Source organism: Rousettus aegyptiacus, unplaced genomic scaffold, assembly GCF_014176215.1.
Source record: "Rousettus aegyptiacus isolate mRouAeg1 unplaced genomic scaffold, mRouAeg1.p scaffold_m13_p_12, whole genome shotgun sequence".
NCBI classification, from domain to species: domain Eukaryota; kingdom Metazoa; phylum Chordata; class Mammalia; order Chiroptera; family Pteropodidae; genus Rousettus; species Rousettus aegyptiacus.
The window spans coordinates 40,104,668-40,130,614 of NW_023416287.1; the positions used below are offsets into that span (position 1 = coordinate 40,104,668).

A 25,947-nucleotide genomic window follows, 5' to 3' on the forward strand; every position below is an offset into this window, starting at 1 on the left:
AAAATATCGATTCTTGTCCTACCTGGTGTTTTTGAACAGTTCAAATCCATGTGCTGATACCATAGTGACGTTTAAAGGAAGAAGCCCAAAAATCAGAGTCTTACTGACTTAGGTTCATGGCCCACCTCAGTTATTGACTAGATTCGTGCTGTTGGGGTCATGAGAATTAAGTGAGACAAGGAGCATAGAATGGTCACTGAGCACAGTTGGTCCCTAGCAGAGGGCAGACGGTGAGCAGATGGCGTTATTTCTCCTATAAGCACCAAGCTGGTTTTCCAGAGTTCTTAGCCCTGCTTTGCCGTGATGCAGGTGTCCCATCGTGGTGGCCTGCAGTGACCATGCTCCTTTCTGTGGGGTTTCCTTTAACCTCTACATAGTCCTGTGGTGCACTTCAGTTCCAGGTTATATATTATACCTGAGAAAGTGGGAACTAGGTGGAGTTAGGAAGCTATTTGTGGTCACCCAGCTAGGTAAGGGTAGGGAGTGGGGTGGGTTCAGCTGGTTCCAAGTTGCGTGCTCTGGTTAGACAAGCCATTCAGCCTAACTGTGTGTGCTAACATTTCTTTTCTTTCCCCATCATGTGGATAAGGAAGCTGTAGGATTCTGGGTTCTGATACTGATCACCTTTCAGTTCCCTGACCCCTGAGGCAGGGAGTTTGCCTCACCAGAAGAAGTGCATTTGGGAGTCCCTACCTTTTACAGCTTGGAGTGTGAGTCAGTGGCGTAGTGTGGTGCCGGGTGTGAGGACTCTATGGCCAGAGAACAGTTCTGGCTCTTTTGGACTGTGCGGCCGCAAGACAGAGTGCATCTCCCAGGCTGGACCCTGTGTCTGCTGAGATCCAAACCCCAGCTCCTCCCTTGTAGCTCTGAGCTTTGGGATGATCATTTAGCCCCTCTGTTTCTTTATCTATAATGGAGGATCATAAGCCTACCTCCATTTTAGAGAAATTGTAAGGATCAAATGAAAGAATCTGTGGGAACCACTTGGACCAGTACTTAGCATAAATAAGCAATCAGTAAATGTTAGTGCTTGTTATTTGTGAAATGGTTCTAGCAATTACTTACCTAGAAGGCTTGCGGTGAAAATTAAACACAAGATACGTAAGCGATCTGGCATAGCATAGGTTTTCAATTCATTATCGCTATTCTCATTATTAGTATTGCTGTGAGCAGAAATCATCGTGGGTTTCTCCCTGCAGCCCCAGCCCAGCCTTGCTGCTTCTGGTAATGTGGGCTTTGTTCTCTTCCAACTAGGCCAGGGAGCTGGAGAACCAAGAGGCAGAGCTGAGACACCATGAAACCTTCTATAAGGAGCAACTGGGGCGCATTGAGAAGAAGGTAAGGCTGAGGCTTGGCTGCCTTTTTTGGGGCCAAGTCCTAAAGGCACCATTGAAAAAGGAGCCCACAAGCTTCAGTGCCCATTCACCCCAACAGCCAGTCACTCTGTGGACACATCCTCCTGCATTCCACAGTGAGCGCCACGCCCCCAACCTTTCGACAAGTTGCAGTCATAGAGATAATTGGTTTTTAATTGGCCTGCTTTTTGTTGAATGAGGCTGGCCCTGTTATAGTTCATTTTAAGAAAAAAATCATTCCACCACAGGTGATGCCTGAGACCCAGTATACCTTCCTCACTTTAGTTAAGCTGCATTGGATAAAAATAATAATAACTTGAAGTCTTGCTATACAAATATATTAAAGTTGTATTATTGATTTTCTCCTGGGAGCCAGGGAGATCAAAGGGCACCGTAGCTACACACACTACTTTTCTTAGGATAAGCCTTTGAAATGAATGAGATTCAAAGACACATTATTCTTCCTTTTTTTAAGGAACAATTCTTGAAAATTCATTCGGTAACTTGCTTACTTTGGGGCAGGGAGGGCGAGTAGTTAATTTGTTGATCATGGCAGATTTTTTAATTTTTCAAAGACACGGCTTACAGCGTGGGAGGGGATGGTTGGGAGGGTAAAAAAATTGTTTTCGTTCCTGCCTGAGACAGCATGCCAAACAACCCGAGCCATCAGCTTATTGCAGGCAAATCTTTGAGAATCATTTGTCACAGTTTGGAGCTTTGAAATTGACAGTTTGCTTTAGGGGCTTGATTTTCATAGGGGTATTCTCCTGTGGCATGCCACACTGGAGCCTGGCAGAAACATGGATTTCTGAGTTTCCAGGTGGGGGGGACAGGAGGGACACCCCTACCTGTCTACCCTCTTTGGGGTGTTTAGGGGACAGCCAGGACAGAGTGCTGATGGTGACAGCCTGTGATCCCAAGGGCTGGCAGGATACCCTGAACTGCCTACAGATGTGGCCCTTAATAAGCAGGTATTTCCCAGAGTAGCCTCCTTGTCCAGGTTTGACTGTAGCTGTAATGACAGGGATTGTGATTTGAGATCCTGGAAAAGGGTAAAATGAAATCCGCCAGCCGTAACTCTAATTATCACAGTTGCCCGGACATATGTTCATAAGCACAGATTTTTTTTCTTATGTGTGCAGTTTTGCGGTCTCCTGCTGTGCTCCTCTTGCATTTTCTTCTCTGGGTTTGGCTCCTAGAAGCAGGCGTGCATGTGTCTGTTTGGGGTGGAAGGGAAGTAGCCTCACAGCATTTTTCCTCCTCTAAAATCTGTTTTTCCCTTGTCACTCTTCTCTCATTTCTACTTTAGTTCTCTTTAAAACCAATTCTCTGCTTTGCTGTAGGAGAAGACATTCTCCTGGACAAGCCTTTCTTTCTCATCTGTTTTTCCCCACTCATAAAGTGAGGTCCAAACTACTTATATATGCAGATGTATTCTTTCTTTTAAATGAGGTTTTCCTACATGCTTGAGAACAGTTTTTGAATGCTTCCAGAAGGAGATGCAGAAACATGATCTCCTTTCTGACTTTTACACTCCAGCATTTTGTTGGTGATCATCCAAAGACAGAAAGTACTTCCAACATTTCAGGAACTAGAAATTGATGAAGGAGATGGAGGGTGCAGGGGAACCGGAGAAAGGGAAGCAAGGAGCATAGTCGAAGGCTTAAGTGTATCGGTTCTGAAAAAAGTTTTCCGTTTTCTCTGTGGATAATTTTATTCTTGTAGTGACTGGGAGAATGGAAACACAGCACTCGACAATCTCTTTTATTAGCTGTTGCTTTTATATAATTCTGCTTTCATTTGTTGAATAATCTCAGACCTTGACATTTCAGCTTCTGTACAGGAGCCTTCCAATTATCAAGCTGCTTTCCTTTTTTTTTCTTTTTTCCCCCACTTCCTTTTAAGTGTAGGAATTGATGGTGGAAACCTATTCAGGGAAGACTGCTGAATCCTTGACCACCTGAAATAGGTGGGTGTTCAGTTATGGGTGAGAAGAGATTGAGATGGGGGAGGCAGAGGTCTGGGTTCTTGGAGGTGCCTTGATGTGTCCACAGACCTCTCAGCTGGAACCCTGCTGTCCTTCCACCTGTGAGATCCTGACCTGGAGTGCCAGCTCGTTGTGCTTGGCAGGTAGGGAAAGCTTACACAGAATCCAGACTCATTTCCAAGGGGGAGGAGACATCTTGACCCTTTTGTACTGCAGTATTTATTCCCTAGATGATTATTCTGGAGTGCGCAAATCATATTTCGTGGGGCTCCTCTGCTTTATAATCTTTCTAAGTAATTGTTCCTCACGCCCGCACTGCAAGATCTAAGTGAGGAGTGTTTTCCATTTCACCACAGAGAGCAGTGAGCTGCTGGAGATACAGGGGTCTTGTGAGGGTTTTACAGTGCCGGGAAGTACACCCCAAATGTGGTGTTCGCACACAAACTGTGAAGCAGAAAGCAACACAGGTTACCGATGTACCTTGGCACACATGAGATTCTGTACCATCGCAGTCTACACCCACTACAGCTCCTCACATCTCAGTTTCTTCATCTGTTGAGTGGAGGTGCTCACGCCTTCTCCGTGGAGGTAATGGGGTTAGTAGATGAGGTAACATTGCAAACGTGTTCATGTATGCTAGGCGCCCCTGTGAGTGCCCGCTCTACTCTCGAGTGTATGGTGGTATTGGGGGCTCTGTTTCAAGTTATAATGCTTCAGGTTTGAAGTTAATGGATAAGTGTATGTGTGCATGCACATGTGTGCACATGCCAAGATGGGTCTTAGCTCCAAAGATGGCCCACTCCCCAGGACAGGCCATTCTCAGATGACTGCAGTGGCACCCGTTTGTATACAGAAGTAGAAGAGGCCTCTGTGAAAGGCAGTGTGGGGACCATGTGCTGCTCATAACTGGGTGTTTCTCTCATACCTGAGAGTGTTCGAGAACAAGGCCATTTCCATTTCCGCATGTCGGGCATACAGCCCAGGAGGGTGAAGCTCTCTATTACCTGCGAATCTCTTACTGCCTTAACTGGCTTCCCAGAGGGTTTGCTCAGCTGCCACTTTGTGATTTCCTGTAGGAAACAAAAAACTAGGAGTGAGCTTCACTCATACCACACCTGGATTCAGCTATCATGGGGCTAAGGGTGATCTGTGCCCCTTCAGAACCAGCACGTTCATTGTCTTCTGGCAGAAACCGTGGTGCTGAGTGGCTCTGAACTAGACCCTACAACTGGTGAGCCGACCAGTCTTCTGTCCTTAGCCACAGGGCCAAGTAGGGTGGAGGGATGAGAGGATTTTGGAGTCCAGCAGATCTCAGTTCTAGTTCTGCTTCAATAATTTAACAGCTTTATGACTCTGAGCAAGTTGTTTGAATTCCATAGTTTAATTTCCTTATCTTTGAAATGGGAATTTTAAGAGTAGCTTGCCAGTTTCGGAGATGAGTAGTCATTTATGTAAAGTACCTGAGATTGAAGTATTCAACTCTCTTTCATCTTATTTCCATCCTTTTCCCTCTTCTTTAATAAATGCATAGCCATTCATTAATTTCGCATTTATTTAATTCTGCCAAATGCCAAGAGGCGGTTCAGACAGTTGTGGTTCCTGCCTCACAAGGTGCACAATCCATTTTGGGATGACGGGTGGGATTAGGACCCCTGATGGGATGATGCCTGAAGGCCAGCTGCCTGTGACCAGAGGACCTACCAGCTCTAAAAAATGGTCTCATTTTTTCTAAACTCAGCACCTACAAAGTTATGAGGGCATTTTTGGGATCTCGCTTCAAAGACTGAGGCAGGGAGAAAGGGAGAAACTTGGAAATATGTGTATTCTTCCTGGATTTGGGGCTCTTTCCCCCAGAATGTAGATCTCGCTTCTTGCCCGTCTGCACAGTGCCACCCCAGCGTTGACATGTGAGCAGCCAGCCCTACCTCCCGTTTTACTCTTTGCTTCTACTCTGGGTTTCTTTTCTTAAGGAATGATTGTCATGTGATCCTGCCAAGACTGCAGCCTTCTCAGTGACAGCACTAAACAGCTCTGTGCCTGGTGTCTCTGGGGGTGTCAGTCGGAGCCTGTCAGGAAAACAGGAGCTGCTCTAGGGCTCAGAGGAAGAGGAGTTCAATACAGGGAATTACACTTCACTAGAGAAGATGGCCCTCTGGTCAGGAACATGTGAAAAGGGCCCAGCCACACAGACACTGGGGAAATGCTGTCACAGCCACAAGGCCATACATACTCAGTAGAATGGCTGATGTGGGAATAATGGACACCACCAGGTGGCTGGCAAGGCTGTGGTTTAACCCAGGCTCGCAGACACTACTGGCAGAAGTGTAAATTGGCAGAACCACCTTGGAAAACTGTTATCCAGGGTCCGTTGAAGCTAAATGTAGGCATACCCTATGACCTGGAAATGGTGTAACTTACAGAAGTGTGCCCCTTCACCAAAAGGAATGCTGTAGGATTATCATCACTGCAACATTCATAATAACCCCAAACTGTCAATAGTAGGATAGATACATTATGGTAGTCATCACAATGGAGGCTTGTATAGGAATGAAAAGGAACAAGCTGCAACCACAGGCAGCGATGTGGATAACTCTCACCAACAGAACACTGAGCTAAAGGGCCAGACTGAGGAGAGTATGTGCACATCAGATGGGTTCAAACAGAGCAAAAACTAATCTGTGGTGTCAGCAAGTGGGATTACCCCTCGAGGGGAGTAGCGGCACCAAGGGGACATGCAGGGGGCTTTTGGGGTGGGGTGAGGTTCCCTTTTTTGACCTGGGTGCTAATTACACAGGTGAGAATCCATCAAGCTGTGCTTGGAGAGTTTTACAATTATCTGCCAGTATGTTAACTTAATAGAAAATAGTATGCAGCTGAGGAAGGCAGGCCTGCCCTCAGGCACCAGCAGAATCACCTGCCACTCTTTCCTGCACACCTGTAGGTCCCGTGTCCCTGTCGTGTGTCTAGCACCTGACACACTGTCTTGTGGCTGTTGGTGTCTGTGGCTTTCTCCCCTTCCAAACTGTGAAGGCCTGGGAGCTCAAAGTCCTCACTGGTGTGATTCATCAGGGTGATTCATCACCATGGGCTGGATGTCTGGCATAGAATAGGTACTTGGTAAGTGTTCACAAGAATAATGAAAGGAAAGTGTGTATGTGCAAGCAGGAAGCGGTGACCCAGTGGGGCTTCCGGGAGGAAAAGGGGCAGCTCTTGCCAAGAAGGCTTTTTGGTGGCAGCTGTGTTTGGAGAACGAGCAGGACAGGGAGAAAGTGGGGTTTCTGGATTGAGACCTCAGGTGTTCCATGTGACAGTTGGCAGTGGGTGGCGAAGCTGTAAAAATAGGTTGGGGTCAGATTGTGAGGGGCCTTGGATGACTGGGAGACAAATGCGGCCTTCCTTTGGGATAGTGTTGGTAGTTCTTGAAAGGCTTTAAGCTGGAGAGAGATTGGAGCTTGAATGTCCAGAAGAATAATTTGGAGAAAAATTCAAGAGAGCCACTACACTTGAGTAAGGTCATCTGTTTAATTCTAAACATGCACATATGAGGTAGAGATGACCAGCAGACGACTGAGAAGTGTAAACATAGAGTTTTGTGTCCTACAAGATGATGGTCACTGTGATTTTTGTGATCATGTGCTGTGTGCTAGGCTTTTATCACAAATCTTCGCAGCAGCCCTGCAAGGTGGCTTTTAGTACACATTTTACAATCAAAGAAACTGGGTGTCAGGTAGAACAAGCTGCTGCTCGATGAAGCCAGAGCTCCAGTCTCCACTCATTCCCTCACACCATGCCACCTCCTACATTGACTCAGGAAGCAAAGCTTCAGGAGAACGTTGTTGACAGTGTGAAGGCTGTAGGTCAGAGAGGACTAGGATTGAGAAGACACCTCTTAATTGCTTTAAAGGATATGTGAGTCATGTTGAGGGACCTTTTCAGGACGACAGTAGAGACTGAAGCCATGTTGGGTGTAGGGTTATTTGGGTCCGCAGTGATTGAGGGAAGTGGAGGAAGCAGGTGTAGACCGCACTTTCAAGAAGTCTCATCATTCAAAGAGAGAACATTGGTAGTTTAAGAGGGAGTCACTTGAGCCTATTTATGGGAGGAGGAAAATTCATAATGTGTCTCTGAGGGGGCCCTGTGGGAAGCCAGTCCCAAAAGTGGTAGGAGGGCGTGCATTTGGTAAGGTCTGGCTTTACCTGGCAGGAACGTTCTCAGAGAGGTCACGCTCTGGCTCGGAAGATGGAGTTGATTTCCAGATGCATGGTGAGTGTCCTGTGTTGTTCGCAGAACTGCTGACAGCCACCTGTTCTGAATGGCCAGCAGACATTTCTGAGTGTGGGGAGGCTCGATTTGCGTCAGGCCCAAAGTCGGTACCACAGAGTCAGAGGGGCTTGCCATTTAGGGTGCAAAACCAAGACAAAGCCAGTATTCCCAGTGTGACAGGCCTGCAGAGAGAAACTGCCAGGGGAGTGGGAATTCAGAGGAAGGAACAGATAACAGTGACCTGAAAACAATGCAGCAAGAAATTGACCCAAGTAGGGAAGGAGCCTGCCTCCTGATCATTGTGGGGAGCAGTTCTTTACCTACTGAGTTTGTAAAGGTCTGAGCCCAAAGGACTTCTGAAGGTGATTGACTCTGAAAGTTCTTCACCAGGTAAGCTAAAGAAGGATACCTGCACACCTGTTACCTTACTAGTAGCATTTTCTGGTAATGGTACCAGCATAAAAATGGATATTTTATATGTTCTCAGCTCTGTACTGGAAGTGAAAGAGCATATTACTTAGAGATTTAGAATGGCATTTCTTAGCAAGAATGGGTTTTTTTGTTTGTTTGTTTTTGTTTTTGTTTTTGTTTTTTGTTTGTTTGTTTTTTCCCCTTGCCAGTGGTACCCAGGGCCTTTGATAAAGGTGATCAGTGAAACAGGAGGAAATAAATCAAGAACCATTGCTCCAATTCAGTTATTTTCACAGGTAAGAAAACGGGCCCTAAAGGCAGCCAAGTGAGTACACACTTGGTAAGGAGGTTTTTAGATCTGAAGAGACCTGGGTTTGAATTACAACTTCACCACCTCCTGGCTTCATAGATATGAGCAAGTCACTTACAGGGCCACAGTAATAATTACATTTTCAAGATAATAAAGAACATAACATAGAATGTAGTTTCTTGTAATATATCATAGTATAGATGGTAGCTGCCATTACTATTACTGGCCACATAAACAGTATAACTGCTATTGTTCTCATTGTCCCTAGAGGTCACACAACTAGTTAATAGTATAACCAGGACTCTAGTTCCTTGCTGTTTGTTCCGTCCATTAGTCTTGTAGTCTTTTCACTATAGAGTGAGAGTAGTGGTTAATTACAGGCTCTAGAGTTAGATGCTTTTAAGTCTTGCCTTCCACTCCCGCCAATACCTCCACCTCTGTGCTCATCACCTCACCTCTGTCCCAAGCCCCAACTCCTCCACTGCCATTTGCACCATCACCTCTACGTCCACTATCACTGCTACCTTCACCTCCACCAGCACCATCATCTCCACTATCACCACCGCTTCCATCATGTTCACCTCTACTTCCCCCACCGCCATCCCCCTCACCTCCACTATCCTCATTTCTGCCTCCACGTCCACCTCCACCATCACCATCACTTTCCCCACCTCTTATCACCTTCACCTCCACCTCCATCTCATTAGCTCCGTCACCACAACTTGTCTTCCTCTACTCCATGTATTGCTTCTGGTATGTTTGCTAAAGATCTGTTTCTTTACCCTACAGTCTCATATCATGCTTTGCAGAAATCCTCTCGTGTATCTCACAGTAACCTCTCAGGTGAAGAGCGAACAGAGTTTACAGCCTCTGTTGCCCATTTGGAGAGGCTGTAGCTTTCCTGGGCCTTGTGGCCAGGCTTTTCTAGAATAGATGTCTGAGCCAAGGAACCTGCTGAACTGGTGACATACCTCCTCTTTGCTTCACATACCTAAGTTATGTCACTTAGGTTTTATGGCAGGGTGGGTGGGAAGTAGGGGAGGAGTGGTTATCTCAAACGAGAATGAAGATACTCAAAGAGGTTGGGATGGTATAAGATTTCACAGCTACTAAACTTCAGATCTAAGGCTTAGACAGTTCTTTCTGAATCTGCATCTATAAAATAGGAATAATAGTAGGTCCCTTCTTGTAAGATAGTTTTAGTTTTGAGAATTAAATGGATAAAATATTGCCAACAAACTGTACCTCTGTCTCCAAAGCTGGTTTTCTTGGTGATCACTAGCTAACATTTGCTGAGTCCCCCCCCCCACCCCCCCAACTTAAAAACCACTGGCCAAGCATCTTACCTGGACTGCCTCCTTTAACCTTCAAAGAACCCAGTGATCTAGGTGATAAAAAACCAACTGCCCTTGTCTCAGTCCTTGCTGTGAAAGTGCCAAGTGTGTTCTCAGTGCATGACATGTACTCGTTCATTACATCCTCAAAACAATCTTATAAGAACTGTTACCATCCCCACTTTATAGGTAAAGAAACAGGCTTTGAAATAGGCAGCAGTTGTTGTGATTTGGGATTGGAGGGAGCAGTCAGAGTTTGCTGTTCATAGTCCCTGGCAGGCTAAATTCAGGGGATCAGTTGTTCATCAGCTACTGAGGGTATTGTTTGAATTGTTATTAAAATGATCTACAATTGAATTTACTGTAAGTAGAATAGTACAGTAGGAAAATGAACCTCTCTGTTCCTATCCCCAGACTTAATTTTGCCACATTTCTTCATATCTATCCCCTTCTCCTTTTTTGTTCATTGCTTTAGTACTTTACAGCAAATCCCAGTGACCATGACCTTTTCCATACATCCTTGGAAATGTGTCTCGAAAATGTATGGACATTTTCTGACATAACTACAATATTGTTATCTTGCCTCAGAGAATTAACATTGATTTCTCCAATTTCCTAAAAAATATCTTTTTCCAGGGTTTTCGTTTGTTTGTTTGTTTCTAGTATAAGTCAGTATCCACCAGAGTCACCATGTTGCCTTTAGTTCTTAGGCTATTAAATCTCTCGTCACCGAGAACAGACCCTACCCCCTTTTCTTAGGCCAGCAACTTATTACAGAAATTCTTTAGGTTCTTGTTGTCATTTTTCTCCTTCATTCTATTGAACCTGGTCCAGAGAAGTAAAGGTAAATACCACAGAGAAAGCCAACTGCATCCTGTGTTAGGAGACAGGAAATTATCATGAAAGGCCAGGGTCGAATCACAGTGGTGAGGTGGCTATTCGTGGCTGCTGATTTGTGTCATTCCTTCTGTTATTGGTTCTAGGGTCTTTTTAAGCACAAGCTCAATCACTATCTTCTCTTGAAGTGGTCTCTGTAACACTCCTGGCAGCAGCTGCGTTAACGTGCAGCAGTTCCTGCTCCAGGGTCATTGTCTGTTGGTTTTCCTCCAGCACATGAGGTCTCCTAACTAGGTGCTTATAGGATGAAGAGCCATAAGTGCGTACCACCTATCTCTGCTGGAAAAGACCCAATTAAGCAATAATTTTAATTAAATAGGGACTCCATGGCCTTTTTTCTTTCCTTTCTTTCTCAGCTCTTCCCTTCCCAGCCTCAATCAGCTCAATTTGACCAGGTGAATTCCCTTGGGTCTTTCTTTCGCCCCTTGGCCACCATGGTGGCAAAATACTGAGAAGGGATTCCAAAATTTCCCTGTGGCCTCTCTCTACTGGTGTTCTGCCACCCTCCTGCACTGGCGGCCAAGTCCTATCCAGGTCATTGAGCTTAAGGCTCCTGATTTTCCTTTGTCCTCCTTCCACAATGGCAGTGCCTTGCTAATCTCTCTCTTGAATGGTAGCCATCACCTCCCTGTTGGTGTTGCATTGGTCAGACCCTCCACTTATGATCTGGCATCTACTCGTTGTAGGAGAACTCTTCCTAAAGCCCACCAGTGATTCCCTGCTCACTCATGAGAAAACTAGGATTCCTCAGCACGGACTTGCATGTGTGTCCTGCTTTTCTCCAACCAGACCTAGCATGCTGTCTGGCCACACAGCCTCTTCCTGGACACTAGGATCACCCTAGAGGCCTTCTCTGACCACTTCCCACTGACCCCTCCATGCCAGGCTGCCACATAACCTAACTTGCTGTTTTGTCCCCAGAGTGAGCTCAGTGCTTGATATGTGCCTGACACAGTGGCTTAGCAGTTAAGGGAGATGGCAGCACAGAGTGGCCAGCAGCAGAGTGAGGCTGTGGTGCATGCTCGCAGATGGAGGTGGTTCTCTGCATGTGACTGCACGTGCTCGGTGCCAGCAGGGGAGCCAGAATCTCTCTGCCCAAAAACCTCTGCCTCGGCACTGGGCATCTCGGGAATTACCCAGCAAGCTGCTTGAAGCCTATCCAGCCATGGGGCAGCATTGCCTTTTTAAAAATTGCTTATACTTATTGCTTAGGTAACACATGTTCACATTAAAAAAAAAAAAATTGGAGCTAAGCCCCAGGAATAAAGTGCAGTTTGCTAAATCAGCCCTCCAACTGGAGAGGCAACCATGGTTAACATCTTGGCGGACGCTGCCCAGACCGTTTCTGTTGTGGCAATGTTAGTCACAGTATATAATATTTGCAAAAATGCATTATAACCACCCATGTTGTTTGGTAACCTTTAAAAAACTCAATCTATTATGGACCACCTTTCTACATCAAATCTATTTCTATATTTAATTAGTTGCATACTATTCCTACTTATGACTGCCATAACTTTACCAATTCCCTGTCATTGCGGTGTTAAGTTGCTTTAAGTGTTTCTTATTAGAGAGGAAAGGGGGGTGGTATCCTTTGGCCACCTTTATTGCTACCTGAATTCAATTATTTCTAAAAATATTTAAAATTGCAGTTACTGGGTCATAGATTGTGTCTATCCTTCAGGCTTGTGGTCACACCTTGCTAGATTTTCTAGACTGTCGTGCAGTAAGGTTTGTAACACTTCACATTTCTACCAGCAGTATATGATGGTACTGGGCTCCCTTCCTTTCACTGGCATTGGCTATTTTCCTTTCCACCTGTTAAATTAATTTCAAGCGTAACGCGTGTTTGCAAGAAGTTGAAGTTCTACAAAAGCATGCGAAGTGTGGCCCAGACTCTCCAGAAGAAACACTGGTAGGTGTGCTTCCATCCATCCCCTGTGAACATCAGTCTCATTCATGTGAAGAACACAGGCGTGGTTTGTTTTTCACAGATGAGGTTGTAATTTATTATTTCCTAACTTGCTTCTTGCACCTAAGTACATTTTGGACAATTTTGCTCATTAGTTCTCTGCACATCAGATCTACTGTTTTCCTTTTAATCACTGCATGATGGAGATTACCATTATTTATTTGTTTTCCTGTTAATGGACATTTAGGTTATGTTTAATCTTTCACAATTAATTTTAATAGATACATCCAAATTTCTCTTCAGAACTATGTACCAACAAAAAGGGTTAGTGAGTCCTCCCCAACGTCTGTGCCATCACAGCTTTCTATCAGCCTTAACTGTATGACCTTAGGCAAATTAGTTAACTCTTCTGAGCCTAGATTTCATGTTCTCCAGGGAATAACAACAATAACCTCATTGGACTAAATAAGGACTGAATGAGAGAACACATCGCCATGCCTGTCGCCACGTGCGTAGATAACTGTATGGTCGTGTTCCTTCCTCCCGAGGTCATCCATCCCTGAATGGACAACGGCAGTTTTCTACATTGGGGTCAGCTCAGGTGTACTGTACTGCATGTAACTATGACTTGCTGGTTCTACTTACATGCTGGGTAGTAACAGCTGTTACAGAGCCGCACAGGAAAAGCCTGTATGGTTCATCAGAGAGGTGAAGACTAACCGCCAGCACCCTCTCGTGCTCCCTATCCTATCCTTCTCACTTAAACTGTCATCGCCAGTTCTCTCAGACATTCCTCACAGGAAGTAATCTGACAGTTCTCCTTTTGGTAGATTTAAGTTTGTCCCTGTCTCCACAGTCCCCTGGAACTGAAGCCAGTAGGCAGGTTTGATTGGATGAGGCAGGATGAGGCTCGTTGGTCCTTCTGTGGGGATATTTCTCCCTGGCAGTGTTGCTAAGCTGCCTTTGGTTGTGTTTGCCAGCTTTGCTGCACTCGCATTTAAGTCCCTTGGTTGCCTGTGTGTACGCTGCCAGGAAGCCACATTCTCTCCATTCTGCATGCATGTAGCCAGAGATTTTTGACCCAAGCACAGGACCTTAATCAGGTCCCTTCGTCTCATTGGAATGGGCAGGGATGTTCAGCTTTTCAAGATATGTTTGGATTCTGATTCTGTTATTCATCCAACATATTTGGTCTTTCTCTGAGCTGATGTCACCTGCACATTCAATCACATGCTGCCTCTCCCTCCTCCAGTCATTAGTGATGATGCTGAGCAGGAAAGAATATGCCACACTTTATGGTCAAGCCATTAGTCTTCATTCTTGAGCCTTCCCGGAATAAGAGTACTGCTCTCTAGCTCCCTTCCGTTTAGCCTACCCAGCCAGACTCTCACTATGCAGTGTTCCCATCATGTCCCCCATCACTCTAGGTGATGTCCTCCATCACTCTAGATGATGTCCCCATCACTCTGTAGGTGGTGTCACTGTAAGTGGTGTCCTTTATCATTCTAAGTAGTGTCCCCATCACTTTAGGAGTATCCCCTTTGCTCTAGGCAGCCTCCCAATTACTCTAGGAAGTGTCCCCCAATCACTTTATGACAGAAGTGGGGAGGTGGGTCTGCCTGACTGTTTTCTGTCTTCCTGGGCTGTGTTTCTAAGTCTTTAGTCTTATAGAATTCTGTCAGGATTTGTGTCTGGGTCACCAACTATATGTAGGTTGCTTTAATACCTTTTCTCCCTTTGCTAAATTAGACATTGTCTTGTCTTGGGCATCTTCCCATTTGATCTGCATTCTTGAGATTGCTAGCAATGAGCAAATCTGTTCTGTAAGTTAATTCAGAGCTGATATGTGATTCATCTGGATCAGGAGATTTGACTTCATTTAGTATGACTGGATGTTCTCTCACAATCTTCTCCCCACTCCCCGCCGCCCCCCCCCCCCATCACCTTGCGTTTCAATTCCCTCGTATCAGTGTTTGATTCACCCTTTTCAGTCTGAAGATTGTTCTCCTTGATAGAAAATGGGAGTTTAGTAGTTCTTTCTCTCCATCATCTGTTAGCTGAACACCTTTCACCCCAATATAAGCCTATCCCTTCTTGTTCCTATCATGCATAATCTAATTTTAAACCGCCTCCCCCCCTTTTTTTTGTCCTTACCATTTTCTGAAGGGCTTACCTTGCCTGGGCCTCAGCTCTCCTGTCCCTGTTTTTATAGGCCTAGGCCACTCCTTTTTGCTCTCAGCTGGTTCTGTGCCCTCCTTCCCTCTGTTGGATGTAGCTCCTCTGTGTAAGCATTCCACCGCCCCCAAAGACTGTCTAGGTCAAGGACTCTCAGGGATCTCACTCTTGGAAGCACAGGGCAGGAATTACCTCTGCATCTTCAAATCATGGCTCTCCTCCCATGGAAGGGCCCTGGGGGAGCAAACAGGGGCCCATTGTGACCTTTAGGTGCAATGGGGCCGAGGACAGCTCGCCATCCGTTTTTCCTTATTAAAAGCATTCATGATTGCATTCCTCAGAAATGTGTTCTTAAACAATTTATTGCTCTTAAGCTGTCCTCTCATTATAGAGCAGTGGTTCTCAACATGGGCAACTTTCCCCACCAGAAATACTGGGTGTCCTTACTGGGGGAAAGTGCTATTGGCATCTAGTGGATAGAGGTCAGGATGCTGCTAAATATCCTGTCATGCCCAGGATGACCCCACAACAAGGAATTATCCCACACAAAATGTCAATAGTGCCGAGGTTGGGAGACCCCACTACAGAGTAACTGTGGGCCTTGTCATCACTGAGGTGCCTGTTCACAAGGGCAGGTTTCCTCTGGAGAGGCCTGGTCCAAGTGGGGCCCACAGATCAGCATTTTAACCAGCCCAGAAGTGATTCTAAGCATTTGAGAAACACTATTTTAGAACCTTGGGTAAAAGCCTGAATTCCTTGGACTCCTCTGTGAGGCCCCAGGCAATCCCAGATTTAGACCCACTATCTCCTAAATTGTCAGGAACTCCAAGGTCAAATGGGCCTTTACCTTGGGCCGACTTAGTACCTTGTTCCAGTACCTTGTTTCATTGGAGAGCCCAGGTTTTCATCCCTGTTTCTAAAACCTTGAGGCCAAATGAGACGTCCCTCAGGTGAATGATAGGTAAGGATGCTGCCCCATCACCACTGCCTCTGTCCCTGGGCTGTGATCTGCTTGAGGTAGGTTGTTTCTCATCTCCCACTCAGGCCTCACCTCACTCCCTCTCCCCTTCAGCCTAAAGCCAGGTGTGTTCTAGCATGTTTGAGCTCTTGGGTTAGGCATGTATTTTCTTGATAGGGCGCTACTATGCCTCTACCTTCCAGTCAGGACCGAGGAGACAGTCATAATCCTGGGGTAGCTTTTATTGCTGCTTACTCAGACACAGTCTTCGTAAGTAGCCACAACCATCTGAACACATTTATGTATTTCCGCTGGCTATTTCCCATCACATTGACCATCAGGGGTTGCCAAGCATTTTAGGGATATTCAGAGACTTGATGGAGGCTACACAGACCTGTCATCTTCTCTAGAAGAGAAATTGTTCTGGAGCTGGTCCAGGCCCACAGTACTGCCTACTTTTCCTGTATTGCCTGAATGAAACCTGGTAACTACTCAAGTGCATTATATACAGGGTTTCTCTTTTTCTCTTTCTGTCCTGAAGGCTTCTCCCTGCCTTGCTTCATTTGTTTGTTTTTTCAAGTCCATTATTCACTGCATGCCTCACTGATGTCACCAGTGGTATTGGCAGAGTGAGAGCTGAGGAGGGAAGACTTCATTGTCTGAGCTCAGAGAGACCTTGAGCACACTCAGTCCCTGTCCAGGGTGCAAGATGGCTGTTCAGCTTAGGCCTGTTTAGGTTGGTCGACCAAAGGAACTAATCCACAGAGCCAGGTCTGGCTGGAGCATGGTGATAAGACCTTCTGGTGGTCCATGCCCCTTCACTGGCCTCTGCTGATCCTGACAGCCTCCACTGCTGAAGAGAAAGCTGTGGCCTCACTGCTCCTTACATGAGCTTTCAAGTGACCACCTGTAGCTTCCATTTGTCAGATGCCTAAGAATCAGGCACTTCCCCTGAGGCTTTATCTGCCATCACACAGGTCTTGAAAGGTGGATGCAGTCATTCCCAATGGACAGATGAAGACTTGGGACCTCAGAAACTACAAGAAGCTTATGCAAGGCCACCAGTCTCATAAATGGTGGAACTAGGATTTACACCTGGGGCTGGCCAATTTCAGGATCTTTAGTCCGACCTCAACTGTTCAAGCTGTGATGTGTTTAACTCTGTAAGAGCAGGCAAATATGCATCAGAAATGGAAATGGCCACAGCTCTGCAGAAGTAGCCTTGCTGCCCTGCCTGTTCTATGTCCGCACGGTGTCCTCTCTGTACCGTCTGATGCCACCTCCTGCACTTGTGAAGTGCTCATCTTCACTGATCTCAGCTGCTCTGGATTGTCCCTCTCAAGGCAGCCTGTAGTTTACACAAATGCCGTTAGGTATAGTGTTTACCTATAGCTTCGTTTCTGTTTTCACCATCAATAAAACTATTCATAGTAAAGTCTAGGCCAGAAGAAGCCTTAGGAACAAAAGTGGGTCATTGATTCAGGAGAAAAAAGTCAAGAGTTGAAGGTTAGGGAGCTTGTGCCTGTGCCATTGGGCCTGGCCAGTGGCAGGAGTGCCAAGAGCTATACGAGGCCACATGTGGAGGCAGTTCCATGTGGACGGCTCACCATCGGTTTAGACTATCATCTTCCCCTGGAAATGTGCAGTTCATGGCCCTGCTTGTCCCCTATGTTGGAAAACTCAGTCTGCTGGGCTCTTTTCTCTCCGTATCCCTGTATTTCCTACATTCAGTTCATTCCCACACTTCTGAAAAAGTTAAAAACTGTCTCCTCCTCTTCATCTTCACTGCTCCGTCATCTTTTACCTAGATGAGAGCAGTTGTCCCTAATAGTCTCCTTATCTCTAGTGACAGTCCCCATAGTCCATATTCCTCATTGTCACCAGCTGACTCTGCTGGTCCCATGCTCAAAAACATGGTCCCCATCCTTATGGTCTTCACTTCACAGTCTTGGGCACTCAGCCTCTGCCTGCCAGCAGCTCACAGTTTCTGCAGCCCCACCTCACGCTCTCCCACCAGCAGAACTGGCCTGCTTCTGCTTTGGGGTACACTCAGTGCTCCTCTCTTGGGCTTGTCTGTCCTGTACTTCAGGGATCCCCAAGCCCCAGGCTGCGGACCAGTACCAGTCTGTGGCCTGTTGGGAACGACACCGCGCAGCAGGAGGTGAGCAGTGGCTGAGCAAGTGAAACTTCATCCATACTTGCAGCCACTCCCCAGCACTAGCATCACCGCCTCAACTCCACCTCTGATCACTAAGCATTAGATTCTCATAGGAGCACCGGTCCCTGGTGCCAAAAAGGCTGGGGACTGCTGCTCTACTTTACCTGTTTAGTTCCTACATCCTCTTTAAGTCTCAGCTGAGCCATTTCTTGCTCCAGGAAGCCTCTCTGGATCTTTCTGGCAGAGCTCAGTGTCTCCTAGGCCCTGTGTTGGCCACCACAACCTGACATTGGTCAGTCTCTTGCCTTAATTTGAGGTTCAGTCAGGAAGTGACTCATATCACAGCACCAGAGATCCAGGATCCAGAGCAGAAAAAAAGGGAGAGAAAGGTACTCTGTGGAATGGTACACCTCTTCCAGCACTGTAGGCTCAGTATATGTGTCTCACAAGGGGGCCAGCCCCCACTGGCTCCGTTCAGAGGGAAAGGCTTTCTGCCTCCTCATCAGCGGCAACTCAGGTCCATTACTGGATATCAGCAGACTATAGGGGGACAAAGTGTAGGCACATGCTCATGCTGCATCAAAGCCATGTCAGAGTCTTCCCTCAGACATTCAGAACATCAGCGCTGATGCAGGGTGAGGGTTGTGAATGAAGCAGGTTCTGGTTTTATAGTATTTAATTAAAGACCTTTAGGGTTTCTGGTGAGGGCTCTTGATGGCATCATACTTTATGAAGTTTTAAATAAACCAAAATCAGTTTAGAGGTGTTTCAGTGTTCATTGAATCCTGCAATCCCAGAGTTTAAAGTCAAGCACAGGGAGGTTAGCTTATTTACCTAAGTTAAATGGCTTAGGTAAGGGCTTCTAAAATACAGTGCTCAACATTTTATTTGAAATGCTTTGAATGTAATGAATTCATGTACTGTTGTTCTCTCTAAGGAATATCGCCATGAAAACCTGTAGGGTTCCATGCTTTCTGCTGTTCTCCCAGGAGCAATGCAGGTTGTTTTGTTGTCTCTTGTTAAAATGGTCAGACTTGCCAAATATTTTGGATACGCTAGTGGCATCTAATGAGAAAACCAGTTATTAGTAAAATAAATAGAAATATGTTAACTCCTGGTTGTTGATTCTTAGCTGGTGACTTTACCTCATCTAGAGTAATGGTACTCACAGGATACTTACTCTGTTCCAGTCACTCTGTGGCTCATATATAACCTGCCACTTCGTAGATACTCAATAAATGACTCATGAGCAGATGAAAAAGAGCTTCTAGCCAACTTGGAGGGAAACCACTTTCGAATCAGGTTTTTACCAACCCCAGTGTCCAGCAGTGGACATGACTGGCATTTTATGTGTAGGGGGAGGAGGGGGACAGGGTGCTTGGAAAGGGGCCTGGTAAGTTCTAAGGATACAAAAGCAGGAGTAAGATATTTGGGAGTAAAGTGAATGTGAAGGCTTCTGAGCTTTGTGAGAAGAAACTCTTCTACATTGCCAAGACTCCAGGGATGTTTGCCCACGTGTGAGAACTGTGTATGAGGCAACAGATTTGCTTGCCAGAACTGTGATGGTGTTGTGTTATCGTTTTTGGTACTTGTATTTTGTGACATTTTAAAAAGTGTGGGGAAGTATAATTGTTAACATTTGATGTTTTGTCTGCAGTGTTTTTGAAAATATATCACTTCTCTCATGAATATGTGATCTTAAAAACATAGGGAGCACTTATACAGTATCAATTATATCCTATGAACACTTTTCCCCCAGTGCACTGGAATGTACTTCCTCGGAAAATGAGATTCACTTCATAGAAATTCATTTTGAAGCAAACTTTAACGGAATATATTTATTCCATTAAGGTAAACACCCTTTTTTTCTTTTAGATTGGCTCTCAAATATGTTAATGATTGAAGGAAGAATAAGAATTATGAAGAAAGTCAGAAAACCCGGATCAATAAAGTTTAAAGAAGGAAAGTGGATGAATGAGTCGATAGATTGAGAAATATGAACAGAATGGAGAGAACAGGTTTAAATGGGTTCAGGGAGGCACTGAAGGGGTTTTGATAAGAGAAACATTCATATTATGAAGATTTTAAATTGCTGGGCTATGAATGATTAACTGCTGACCAAGGCCAAAGCCATGCCTCTGCTAAAATAAGAAAAAATGTTAGGACTGTGTAATCTCCTTAGTTTTCAAAAAGAAACTCAGGAAAAATAAATCAGAAACTAGTGAGATTATTACTTATAGGGAGTGAATAGAAATGGGCTGGGAAGATAGGGAAGGGGATGGGACATCTCTGAGTATGTTTTTAATATATAGTTGGAGTTTCAAACCATGCTTATGTTTCACACATTAAAAATTGAATAAACAAAGATGGGCTTTAAAAACTAATACAAGCAAATTAGCCTAGCTATTTATCAGATGGACACCACCCCACACAGAAGGAACAATATTAATTTAGGTGGATTACTAGTCTGGGCGAGTTTACACTCCATGTTTATTTCTACTAAATACAACTGTGAACCCTGGAAATAAGTTCAGAGGCAACCGGAGGAGAATTCTGAAAGGTAGGAAGAGAAAAGGAAGCTGGCTAGGGACCCTGCCCACTGGAGGAATAACACAGCCTGGTGCCTCATGAGCCTCCACCTAACAACAGCAACCCAGTGCCATTTTGACTGGCCCCTTACCCTTGTGGCAGACATTGCCCAGGTAGGCGAAGGCTTATTGTTCTACCAGATTGAGAGTGAGTCTTGCCATCCATACTGAGTAGTTCCAATGGCACCAACAAAAGGAAATCAAGTGGGAACCCCACTGACAAGTGGTCCCAAGAAGTATTCTTCATTCCTGCAGGCCAGAGATTCCTCTCCTCCACCCAAAGACTTCCACATGGCTCAACAGCACCAATAGGAGGTTGTACCACAACAAGCATTTTGACTGAGAGCACTCTTTGTCTAGTTAGTTACAAAATCCACTCCCTACTAGAGACCTCAGATGGCTAGGAAGCACTGGCCTGGGAAGTGCTCTTTGTACTGTGGACCAGAGAATACTTTCTCTTAACTAGAGACACCAACAGGGGACTAGCAGGGGACATCCTGCCACAAGTTGCCAGAGTAGTACTCTTTGTGTCCTGTAGGTCAGAGATTCCCTTCTACTATCTAGAGGCACTGGGAGGCCTGACACTGGCAGGAGGGATTGCCCTACAACAAGTGGGTGATAGGGAAGCACTCTGACCCCACAGCCTAGGGAAGCACTTTCTGCATCCACAGCAACCCCCACAGGGATCAGCAAGAGCCCCAGTGGCCTTAGATGAACCAAACAGACCAAAATAGTACAACGAAGGCTCTGATTCAAGAAGCTGAACAAATCCCAAAGAAGATAAACCAAAAGAAATCTATACCTAGACTCATAATAATGAAACTTCTGAAAACTAGAGACAAAATATCTTGAAAGCAATCAGAAAATCAACATATTAGTTATAAGGTAACATCAGTTTGCATGACAGTGGAATCTCATTTAAAACCATGGCAACGAGAAAGAAATGGCATATTTTTTAGGTGCTGAAAGAAAAAATCTATTAGCCACAAATTCCATACCCAGAAAAACAATCCTTTAAGATTGAAGAGGAAATAAGACATTCTTAGATTTTGGAAAACTGAGAATTCGTTGCTAGCCGATCCACCTTTAAAGAATGGCAAAAGTAAGTTCTTCAAACATAAGGAAAATGATATAAGAAACAATCTTGGAACATGAAAAAATAATAGAGAACAATGGAAAGGCAAAAATATGGGTAAATGAAATATGTTCTCATGAGTTTTTAAAATTATGTTTGATGCTTGAAACAAAAAAAATGTCACACTGTCTGATGTGAGGCATATGTATGAGAAAAAAATGTTCAAAGCAAAGGTTTTAAAAAATAAAGAGAAGAACCTAAATGGAAGTAAGATTTTATACTTTAAGTAGGAAAACACTGATACAAGTTACATATGTATATTGTAGTATTCAGTGCAACCATTAAGAAAATTATATGACACAGTATACTCAAAAATCCTATTAATAAGTCAACATGGATCCTATGAAATGTTTAACCCATGGGAAGCCAAGAAAAGAGAAATAGAGGACAAACAGAAAACATACAATAAAACGGTAGACTTAAGTTCTAGCATGTCAACAATTACCTTAAATGTAGATGGTCTAAATATACCAATTAAAAGGCAAAGGTTGCCGATATATTACACGCGTGCGCACGCACCTACACACCTACCTTTGCTATGTGTAAGAAACTCAATTCAAATATAGTAACATAAGTTTAAAGTAAAAGGATGAAAAAAGATATATTATGTAAACATGGATCCAAAAAACATAAACAAAACAGGAGTGGCTATATTAATATCAGATAAAGTGCTTTAAAACAAGGAAAATTACTAGACACAAAGAAGGACATCATATGATGATGAAAGGATCAATCCACCAGGAATACATAGCAATACTAAATGCGTATGCACCAAAGAACAGAATCTTAAAATACATGAAGCAAAAACTGATAGGGCTGATAGAAGAAATGCGCAACTCTAAAATAATAGGAAGATGTCAACACCCTCTTCTCAGCAACTGATAGAAGAACTATTCAAGAAAATCATCAAGATACAAAAGATTTAAATGGCACAACCAGTCAACAGGATCTAATTGACAAATAAAGAATACTCCAAAAATAGCAGAATACATATTTTTTCAAGCACCCATGGAACCAAAATAGACTATATCATGGACCATGAAACAAACTTTAACAAATTTAAAATAATTGAAATCAGCATATCAAAATACGTAAGATACAGCTCAAGCAGGGCTGAAAGGGAAATTTATAGCAGTAAATACTTACATTAGAAAAGTGGAAAACTTTCAAATTAAATTTAAGTTTCTACATCAAGAAACTAGAAAAACAAAATAAACACAAAGTTTCATAATAATGAGGGAAGGAAGTAATAAAGATAAGAACAGAAATCAATTTAATTGAAACAGGAAAACAATAGAATTAAACAAAAAGCTGGTTCTTGGACAAATTTAATAAAATTAATAAACCTTTAGCAAGAGCGACAAAACAAGAGAAGACACAAGTCACCAGTGTCAGCAGCGGAACTGGTTATATTCCTGCGGAATCCAAACCTATTAGAAGAGAATAAGGTAATACTATGAACAGCTTTATGCTTATAACTTCAACAGTATAGAACAAATGGACTAATTCCTCAGAAACCACAAACTAATACAATTAAAATCAAGATGAACTTGATAACCTGAATAGTCCTGAATAGTAACTACTAAAGAAATTGATTTTATGATTTAAAACTCCAGAAAAATAAATTCTAGGCTCAAATGGTTTCTCTGGAAATCTGTACTAAAGAGTTAAAGCATGATTAAAACCAATTTTACACAATCTCTTCCAGAAAATAGAAGATCAGAATGAACTTCCTAGCTTATTTTATGAGGCCAGGATTACCTTTGACAGACAAATAGTATTACCAAACCAGACAAAGACAAATGAAAATCACCTACCAATATCATGAACTTAGACACAGACATCCTCAACAAAATATTTGCAGACTAAATCCAGCAATGTATAAAAAGAATTATATACTGTGTGTGTGTAAATATGTAAAGTGGGGTTTATTGCAGGTATGCAAGGATGAATCAGTGTTTGAAATCAGTCAGTGAAATCCACCATATCAACAAGCTAAGGAATCAAAAATATGATCATATAATTGATATAGAAAAACATTGACAAACATTAACACCCATTCATGATAAAAAAAAAAAAACTCAGAAAATTAGGACTAGAAGGGAACTACCTTAACTTGTTATAGAGCATGTACCAAAGAGTGTATGGCCAAGATCGTATGTAATGATGAAATACTGAAGGTTTTCCCCTAAGACCAGGAACAAGGAAAGGATATCTGCTCTCATAACTTTTACTTAACACGGTGCTAGAGTAAGACACTAGTCACTGCAGTAAGACAAGAAAAAGAAATTAAAAGCATATGAATTAGAAAGGAAGAAATAAAACCGCCCCTATTTGTATATGACATGGTCATCTACATAGAAGCTCCTAAGGAAGCTTTAAAAATAAAATAAAATAAAATAACAAACCTCCTAGAACTAATAAATGAATTTAGCAAGACCACAAGACCCGAGATCAACATACAAAAATCTATTGTACTACATATTTTTGTATACTACAACATCTGGAAATTCAAACTAAAGCCACCAAAAGCATGATCCATTAAGGGAAGAATCTGATACAATAGATCTCATCAAAATTAAAAAATTTTATTCTGTGAAAACCTGTGAACAAAATGAAAAGAGGAACTACAGACTGGGAGAAAATATTTGCAAACCACATATCAGAAGGGCTATTATCTAGATTATATAGAGAATTCTTAAAACTCACCAGTGGAAAAAATAAATTAGTTAAAACAAACAATCCAATTCAACAAATTAACCAAGAAGATATGTAAAATAAATCACAAAGAAGTATATGAAAAGACATTTAACAACGTTAGCCATTAGAGATATGTAAATTAAACCCACAATGAGATATCACAACATACCTATCAGGATAGCTAAAATAAAAAATAGTGACAGCTCCAGATGCTGGTGAGGAAATGGAGAAACTAGGTCACTCAAACATTGCTGGTAGGAATGTAAAATAGTACAAATACTCTGGAAATAGTTTGACAATTTCTTATAAAACTGAACATAGAGTTACCATATAACCCAGCAATTGCACTCTTGGCATTTATCCCAGAGAAGCAAAAATTTACATTTACACAAAACCAATGTTTATAGCAGCTTTATTCACAGTAGCCCCAAACTAGAAACAACCCAAACGTTCAACATGAGAATCATAAAGGTGACAGTATGTTCATATATAGAGTACTACTTGGCAATAAGAAGTAATGAACTATTGATATAAAAATGAATCTTAGATCAATCTCCGGGGAATTATGTTGAGGTAAAAAAACTCACTCCAAATGGTTAAATATTGTGTGGTTTTTCTTCTATAACATTCTTGAAATGACAATATTATAGTGATGGAGAACAGTTTAGTGGTTGCCAGGATTCAGGGAAGTGGAGGATTGGGATGGAAAGGAAGGTGATATGGTTATAAAAAGCGAGCACAAGGGATCCTTGGGATGGTGGCATTGTTCCATATTTTGACAATGATGGTGATTATATGCATCTATACATGTGATAGAATTGTACAGAACTAAATATAGAACTAAATATGCATAAATGAGTGCATGTAAAACTGGTGAAGTCTGAGCAAAACTAGTGGACTATATCAGTGTCAGTTTCCTGGTTGTGATTTTGTCCTGCAGTGATGCAAGATGTTAACACTGGGGGAAATTGGTTGAAAGCTACGTGGGATCCTCTGTGTTATTTCTTACTACTGTCTATAAATCTGCAATTATCTCAAAATAAAATATTTAATTACAAATGAATCTAGGTAACTTTTGAACAAAGTACTTTGTACATCTTCATTGGTGTATACTCTAAGAAAGAAATCTTGAACTTAGTAGGGTTTTTTGTTTCAGTAGTAGAATTGGTATGGCAATTTCAACCTTATTTATATTATAGAGTTGAACAAATGAGTTTTAATACTGTGAGGAACTAGAGTTCTTGCTGGAGGAGAATGGAGGTATAGATATGGAATGGAGGAAGAAGAGGCAGAGCCCCATGGCATTGGTTTGGAATTAAGAGGAATCAATACAGGCTCATGGTTTTTAAGAAATATGTTCTTTCTAGTTCTATTCACTGAAATAACACCAAAAAATAAAGACACCTAAGTAACAGTGAGCACTCCTCTTACCTAGATCTTGGTTTCTAACTACTATTCATTATTGAAAGGACCCAGTGCTCCTTGGAAACTGGCTGGTTCTAAGAATGGAGCAGGAAATTGACAAGATGAGACTTGCTCATCATATTTTGTGAAAAAGTAAGGAAGTCTTCAAAAAATAATGAGGGTAAGTGAGTCTATGTGGGACAGAGGGGCCAGGCTGAATGAGGTTCCACTGGCCATATTGGGATGGCCCTGTTTGAACAACAAAATGGGTAATGACAGAAATGGATTATAACACATTGAATTAAAAAAAAAAAAAGAATCTAAGTCTGTACTGATATAAAAAACATAGCGAAACAAAAG

At 43.1% G+C, this 25,947-nt stretch overlaps 1 protein-coding gene across 9 annotated transcripts in view; it reads left to right on the forward strand.

Annotated features, from left to right (window-relative positions):
• CHCHD6 (coiled-coil-helix-coiled-coil-helix domain containing 6) overlaps positions 1 to 25,947 on the forward strand; it is a 232,545-nt gene that overhangs the window by 115,788 nt on the left and 90,810 nt on the right. For 3 of the 9 annotated variants that reach the window (XR_001598931.2, XM_016160523.2, XM_036229746.1), the window contains exons 5-7: positions 1,255 to 1,338; positions 7,546 to 7,605; positions 8,226 to 8,312. The exons of 1 other annotated variant lie outside the window; for it this stretch is intronic. Coding sequence is in view for 6 of the 8 variants with exons in the window: in XM_016160523.2 (XP_016016009.2) it covers positions 1,255 to 1,338; positions 7,546 to 7,605; positions 8,226 to 8,312 (231 nt within the window). In the remaining 2 variants the exon portion in view is untranslated. Of the gene's footprint in view, positions 1 to 1,254; positions 1,339 to 7,545; positions 7,606 to 8,225; positions 8,313 to 16,579; positions 19,732 to 25,947 lie in introns of those variants that run through there. 5 more of the 9 variants (XR_001598932.2, XM_016160525.2, XM_036229747.1 and 2 more) reach the window with 4 other exon arrangements.